Below are 8,128 nucleotides of genomic sequence, written 5' to 3'. Positions count from 1 at the left end.
TACAAAAGACTGAGGTGTGGAGCCAAAACAATATATACAGCACTGATTCTGCGCGATACTCATTCATATGAAGACATTCCATCTGCGAGAAAGGAAGGGGGGGGGGTGTAGGATCATGTTTCTACGGACAACATGTTTTACCCAAATTTCTCATCACAGAACGATCTTTACACAGTCAAGCACTCGTGGCTATTCCTAATTATTTTCATTTCGTGTTTAACATAATTTACAACAAGCTACTCATTTCAAGCAGGTTTTATGCACCACTATGTCATGACCACCTTCCTGGTACTACACTACTACTTGTCTTAACATTAGGTCTATAGCTACGTATAGTATTGATATGCTAGGCTACGTTAGTAACGTCTAAATCTACAACCGTTTGCCGCAAGACAATCGCATTCGTGGGTTTGAGGAAATTCTTCACTGACAAATGACATTAATTGTTGTATATTCAAACCCTCAGTACGAAAAGTTGATATAGTTAGCATTGTTGGGTAGGAAACTGTTTAAATTTACATAAACCCAAAGTAAACTAATCCTATAATAATGCAGGAGAGAGTCGATTACCACCAGCGTTACCAGCGACAGTTGACGAAAAAACGCTAGATTTGCGAAAATAAAACCCTAGAAAACGCTAAATGGTAGTTTCCCTAACTTTCGTGTTGTTTCGAGTCAATTTAGCACAGATTCGTAGGATGAATGGTCACCGATCACAAAATAGATTGTGAATAGTTGATTTGAGTGATAGTCTGACCCAGATAATTTGAAAAAAATATGGAAATTTTTGGTAGGCAATTCCGAAGATTGGGCAAAAATACTCAAAATAAATTTGGATGGGTCTCCAAGTAAGAATTTTGTCTAAAAAATCTGAAAAATGGTCTATTTTTGGTAAATTTAACTAGTTTTAGGCAAAAAACGGTAGAATTACCAAAATTAGAACAAACGTGCGCTAGAAACCCAGAAATGACTAAAAACGCTAGATCTAGTGTAAAAACGCTAACTCTGGTAACACTGATTACCACTGAATCACACAGCAAACCGTGTAATAAGGGTCGCCGGATAGAAGAAATAGAAAATTTCCATATATCGGGGAATAATATAACACAATGATTATTCGGCGAAAATTTAACTGTTAATTAATATAATTTCACTAACCCTGTATTAACAAAGATTCCAAGGGAAGATCGGACACTTGCTCCGATTTATGCAAAAACTAGTGAAACAGCATGACGTCATGTTTTCGGTCCATGGGGGGGGGGGGGGGGTTGAGCGCTCCCTTGTTGAGTGGGCACTCCATTGTTACTACAACGTATACATTCTATAGGCGAACTTTAGCATCATGACATGATGTTCCTTGGAATAAAAGAAATAATAAGGATAAGTGAACGCATTAGAAATAAATAGTGGAATTGGCAAGCCTTGTTTTCCGAATTTATTGATACATTTCACGAGAAACCAACTCTTGAAGGTATGGCGACCGGCAAGTCCGCCGACAGTACATATGGGGATTAAAAACGACTATTGCAGAAACAGCAAATTTGCAGTTTGATAGAATTAATATATAAACATATACAGGTAAGGCTATATTTCACAAAACATGGCGATAACCACATTACAAAAATGTTGAACTTTGGCATTTCGACTATAAAACTTGAAGTACACTGTCATCGCAACATATAACAATCCGTATCTAACTAACGTACAATGGATCTATATTTAGCATGTTCCACCAACTTGGCAAGGTATTTGAACTGGTGAAGTGCAATCATAGGTCTATAATGTGGAAGTTTCAGTATACATCGTCTGGACTGCCTTACGTCATAAACAGAGGTAAGAATTATGCGTTATTATAAAGAATTACTGCATGATGTTATCACTATAATGACTAGAATACACGCACGCGTAAAGGCATATAACCAGAGAAGGGCCGGACACTACTATGACTGAGATAAATGTTTACTGCCTTGAAAGAGATTTGAAAACTGACATGGATTCTTGAAACGGTAACCTGGCTTATTTTATTCGTACGTACTCCTAATAGCGTCTATATCAATCCGCCCAGGTTTTCTCCGTACGTCTGGAAAGGTGCCAACAAAGCAACAACAAAAAATCATCAAAAGCAACAGGCAAACAGGCTGTCTCTCTTAGATATCGAGCCTTCCTCCGGGACGGTGTTAAAAAGGTCCACAACTTCAGTAAACACACCACTCCACAAAAATCACGCCTTCGGGTTTCAATGTTTAAAGCAGCATTTTGCGTCCTTTTCTATGATTTTTCTCAACCTCACTGATTCCACTTTGCCATAACGACATACATAACTAGCTAATCTATTTATATTTTACTTCAGATGGTGGCATAAAAGTCGAAAAATTTGCAACTTTCAACTTTGTTGTTCTCCAAGATATTTTCCGTTGGGAACCCAATAAACCTCGCCCATAATATGAATATTTAAACACTACGAACGTCATTAACAGATACGTAATATAACACCACGCTTGATTTGTGTACAGTCTATATGGCAGTTGTACCAGGGAGTTGCATAACAACTCCCTGGTACAACCAACGCGAAGTCTTGAATCTATTTTTAGCAACGGCTCATAACTAAACCTGCATCTCTGATTGGTTGAATTCAAACTAGTGGGTTTGGCGGAATTGTATGCGATTAATTTTAACTGTGAAATTTGTCGAGGACACTCTTCTCATTTATCGACATAAATCGTTAATTACTCGCTAATTAACGTTCTTGGCAGGGTGAAACTTGGATGGTATCTTAGATTGCTGTTTTATGATTGATACATGTAAAAAAATCGATGCACATATTAAAAAAGTGGAAAAAAGCGACCCAACGCAAAATGCTGCTTTAATCAAAGGCCGGAAGTAAACCGAAAGGGGAACAGAATTTTAAGCGTTACCTATTAGTATTTGTTCAAATTCTTCTTTAAATACGTGCCAACGGACCCAACAGCCGATAGACAGTTCATATCAACAATGCATAGGGCAATAGGGAGAATTACGATAAGTATAGGCAAGGAAGAATGATAAATGACATAAACATTCTCAGTATGCAGAAGGCCTATATAACCCATATCCATTATGGCTGGAAAAGTACCCTTATTCCTTGTAGATGATGATGATGATGATGATGATGATGATGATGATGATGATGATGATGATGATGATGATGATGATGATGATGATGATGATGATGATGATGATGATGATGATGATGATGATGATGATGATGATGATGATGATGATGATGATGATGATGATGATGATGATGATGAAACCCTCCCTGTCAATGAATTTGGAAGATACCACTAAACGTACTCTCAGTTTTATTAGGAACAGAAGAACCAAAGACATTGGAGTCATGTGAATCGTCTTCCAACTAAACAGTCTTCTTCATACAAGCACAACCTTCACGCAGCAAGTTTGGGTGTATTCAGTGAGATAAGTTTATCAATTCATCAAGAATAAGAACGACATTGGGAACCTTCAGTATTGAAGGAAATTATGAGTCCTAATGCTAAGCAACATGACAGTTTTAACATGCAATATAAAAAATGGTAAATTCCTTTAATATTTACAGTATATATACATTAACACGGTAAAGTTAACACGGTAAAGTTAACACCACTAAACAACCAGTAAGATATCCACATGTAGTAAAGTACCGTTACAACTTTTATGAAGTGAGGAAAGCTCCTTAATTATAAATTTAGCATTAGCAGTATCAGCACACCTGGTTCTTGGCTAGGCATGTCTGGATGACAAGGTGATTATTGCTGTTAAATGATCCTGTCAACCAGACATACGGCTAAGATCATGTGATCATGTGTAAACAGTTCACAGTAGGCTACATCACTCACCAACCTGTATCCTGATCATGTAGTTGGTATCTAATCTCTTTCCAAGGGAATACTTGTGCCATACTCATTTGACTTCACATCGTCATGATCATACGGTTACAATCTCGATGTAAAGGGACTGAGTTTGAGAATGGATCAAATTGTTTGGTTTTCGTGCCCACTGCCCAGGTTTTTATCTCTGATGATATTTCGTAAATAAAGAACATTCGCTAAGATGACGGAAGCTCCTTTTCTACCAATTGGCTCACATCACAGTTGCTGTCTTTCGCGTTCACAAATCATATGACGAGCATGACGAAGTTTGTTTGTCTGGCGCTCTCTTTGGTAATACAAATGACCCACCTGAATGATCAAGCACGCGTGCTACAAGGCGGACCATTATGAGAAATTTTACTCTCATTACAAAAAAAAAAAAAAATTCTTGGCCTCATAACACAGCAGACAGTGCCACTTGTCAGCTAAATTAGTGTATACTTGTGCTTAAGACGTCTGTAGTGGATATCGACTGAACCATATTTTAGAAAAATGTGACAAATTCGTACAATACTTGAACTTTAGATTGTAGATTTCTGTTAAACCTTGGAAAATAATCATGGCAATGTCGTGTTTTTACCCATACTCGGGATCTCATGGTACTCCCAGTAGTCGGACTAGAATAAGAGTATGAGTACAATAACCAGGTCCCCAGCACAATAATGCCAAGCTTACCAGTCAAAACGTCCCTTTACCAAAACGTCCCCGTACCAAAACGTCCCCGCTTTTGGTCAAAACGTCCCCGCTTTTGGTCAAAACGTCCCCGTTGGTCAAAACGTCCCCGTAAGTCAAAACGTCCCCGTCTATCACATTCATTCACAGTTATGAATATATAAATTTCAAGTTATAATTTGAATTCAGAAAAAAAATAAACGTATATGCTGTAGGAAAACATATATCACGTTCATCCAGCCCGTCTCGCATATTCCAAAAGTAACTTGTTGTACGTAAAAAAAAAAATCTTTTCGTATATATTCATTCAGAAACCAACTCGTGTTTAAAAAAATCCTATTACCCTACAGCCCTCTTGCATTCATTTTCTATTTATATTATCTTACCTCAGAAAATTTTACTCAAAAATGTTTCCGCCCTCATAACCGGCACTTCCCACTCCCTAAAAACTCTGTTTCAACCAGAACTATAATTATCCTTACTCTTTGATTTGAACTAAAAACATCCACACTTCCATTCCAACTGATTATAAAAAGCGGGGACGTTTTGACTCACTCGCGGGGACGTTTTGACTGCGAGGACGGTTTGGTAAAAAGCGGGGACGTTTTGGTAAAGGGACGTTTTGACTGGATACCAATGCCGAGCACAAAGACCTGACTCCGAGTACAGAAATAGACTCAAGTAAGAGTATGCGGACTTGAGTCTGTATATTAGACAGCACCATTGTCACAGACAGTAGTACAAACTATTGGAGACAAGCTAGGCAGAAATCGTGGCTATACTGCCTTCATAGCATAGCCAGTACTAGTGACCAACTGATTCCACACATAGGTAAATTGTATAAAACAAAACGCCATGAGGCGTCCAGACTCGAGAGCCTACTAAATCGATCTCCGAGGACAATTACGCCATCGGTCCCATTTTTTCCACTTTCCAGAAAAAAATCTCACATTTCCAGGGCCCTTCTATTTACCCCTGGATTCCTTAGTATCCCAGGGCCCCGTAGATGTACCGCCGTAAGCCCACAACCACCATCTCCACCGTCTGATATCCCTTCCTTGTCTTGAGGCGTGTCGGTAAGAAGACGGGACGTGTTCATGGACGAAGTGTGAATGAAACAATTTCCATTTCCAAGCTGACACATACATCCTCACCATAGGCAATTGTAGACGATTTATTCATATTGATTTCGGCCTTCCATACGCCCCTGGAATACGCAAATGGTGGCGTGATAGCAGATGTTCACTGCCAGTCATGTGAGTGTTTTGTTTATTTCCGATACTCATAGGTCATCATGCGGTTATGTACAGCTGCAATGGTCCCGTTGTTTGCATGCCTAGGCTAGTATGACAGTAGTACAGTACTAGGCATATCATTGCTTTATACTACAGTATATCTCAGGTAGTACTACTAGTAATAAGGTCACACTCACAGCATCTATATCGCAGAAGTGGTGAATGGGTGCAATGATTTGATTTCACCTGTCTCTGTACCAAAACGTGCGGTTTTGAGTCATCTTCTCTTGGATACATCATATGATCATGCCAGGGCAAGGAGAACCTGCAGTTCTCGGCACAGGCGGTCAGATAGATGGTAGGCAGCCTAGGCTAGAATGGAACATTGCTGCGTAGGTTAGGCCAGGACACCGATTGACATAGACTGTTCCTAGCAACAAAGGCCTAGGCTAGTTAGGCAAACTTCAGCGCTAGCTACTTTATGGTTGGGCAAAACTCTACAGACAATGCTTCTGTAGGATACTCGTTAAAAACCCCTCTCGGGTATCACAACGAGGATGTTGGTGTACAGCGCAGCAGAGCTAATAATAATGCGTGGGCAATCTTGCCTTAAACACCTCAAGACTAGGGCTCTCTTTACCGGCCAAGGGTAATGTATTCCAGTCTTTTATGGTCCTAGGATAGAAGCTATACTGAAAAGCACGATGATTATGTGGAATTTGAGTATAGCGACCACGCCTCCCTGGTTTCAAGAAGGGATTAGTCTCGTTTGGGACTGCAATTAGGCCATTAATAATTTGGTAAAAGAGCATAAGTCTGGCCCTTTTCCTTCTTTCTGTGAGGTGTTCCCACTTCAAAGTCTTCAAGATCTCAGTGACGCTGGATTGCCTACGGAAATCTCGAGTTACAAAGCGTGCTGCCTTCCTTTGAATTTTTTCTATTTTATCTTGGTCTGAGACCTTTTAGGGGTCCCAAATCTGAGCTGAATATTCAAGAGTAGAACGACACATAGACATATAGGCCAATTCACGTAATTCTGGTGGGCAGGAGCGCAAATTCCTATCAAGGAAGCCAAGGGTTCTGCTGGTCCTAGAGCAAATCTTATCAATATGAGTAGAGAAAGATAAATTGTCACTAAACAGGATACCAAGATAAGGTTGCACAGTGACGCACTCCAATATTTGATTGTATATGGAGTAAAAGAACACAGATTTTGCCCCGCTACGCTTTGTAGACATCATGAAGCATTTAGAGGGATTGAATTTCATGTCCCAAAGCGTAGCCCAGGATTCAAGAGCCTTCAGATCTTTCTGGAAAGGATTTTAAAAGCTAATAGTTACGTAGGTTAACAAATTTTAATGTTGTTGTACATACTGTAATATGACTACTGTACAGTACTTGGAAACAATAACACCAGGCGTCCAGACTTTTTATCAATGAACAGATGGCCGGTTCTGAAAATTGGGGGTTTGGATAAAAGGGGTTCGGATAATAGGAGTTTCACTGTATACTGTATGGTTTCATCTGAGGGAGCTATGCCCTCCATTAAACTATAATGTTTGGCAGCCTTGGCATGGGTACCCCTGTTTCATGTAATATGTGTATGTATGTACATGTATGTATTTTAGATCCTCCTGCATGTAGGAACTCGCGAAGAAGCCATCATTTGCTTATCAGAGCCACAAGCTGACCGAATTCAGTCTCTTAGATTCATATTTAACATCCATGATTATGAATTGTCAAATTTCAAACTCTGTAACTGAAGGACATACATTAATCTTGGAGTGACTCGAACTCTGAACCTTATGATTGAAAGGCACCGGCGTTAACCACTGAGCTAACACTCCTTATAATAAGCCCTTAAACTATAATGTTTGGCCTGTTGGCTGTATATATATATATATATATCAGGGTTGTCCAACCTTTTGCAGAGGAGGGCCGCATGGAATGATTATGATGAAGGAGGGGGCCGCATGAACCCTACGCTCGATTTTTCGATTTTTGCCCGAAGCCCGAGGCAACAAGATATGAGCACTGCGCGCGGAGCGCACTGATTTATTTTCCTTCCTGATAAGACATGAATAAAGTCCAGCCGCCCCCCCCCCTCCGCTGAGAGAGTGTCACACAAACTGACCTGTATGCAGTTTTTTGGACCCAGAAGGTTCGAATGATCGATTATATAGCTTAAAATTGTTATCAATAAATCTGCTCACTAACATTTCGCACCGTATAGCATCTCTGGCGGGCCGGACGCAACCATGCGGCGGGCCGGACTGTGGCCCGCGGGCCGTAGGTTGGACAACCCTGATATAT

At 40.0% G+C, this 8,128-nt stretch overlaps 1 protein-coding gene across 2 annotated transcripts in view; it reads left to right on the top strand.

The window, feature by feature from the left end:
- The first annotated feature begins 5,878 nt into the window (after positions 1-5,878).
- Positions 5,879-8,128, top strand: part of LOC139958634 (maestro heat-like repeat-containing protein family member 1) — a 54,656-nt gene continuing 52,406 nt past the window's right edge. The window contains exon 1 of one of the 2 annotated variants that reach the window (XM_071955857.1): positions 5,879-6,173. In XM_071955857.1, coding sequence (XP_071811958.1) covers positions 6,116-6,173 — 58 coding nt within the window. In that variant the 5' untranslated portion in view covers positions 5,879-6,115. The remainder of the gene's footprint in view (positions 6,174-8,128) is intronic. The other variant, XM_071955865.1, reaches the window with a different exon arrangement.

Source organism: Apostichopus japonicus, chromosome 3 (genome assembly GCF_037975245.1).
Source record: "Apostichopus japonicus isolate 1M-3 chromosome 3, ASM3797524v1, whole genome shotgun sequence".
NCBI classification, from domain to species: Eukaryota; Metazoa; Echinodermata; class Holothuroidea; order Aspidochirotida; family Stichopodidae; genus Apostichopus; species Apostichopus japonicus.
Note: the sequence above shows the minus strand (reverse complement) of the source record. Positions and strands in the feature narration are given on the sequence as shown.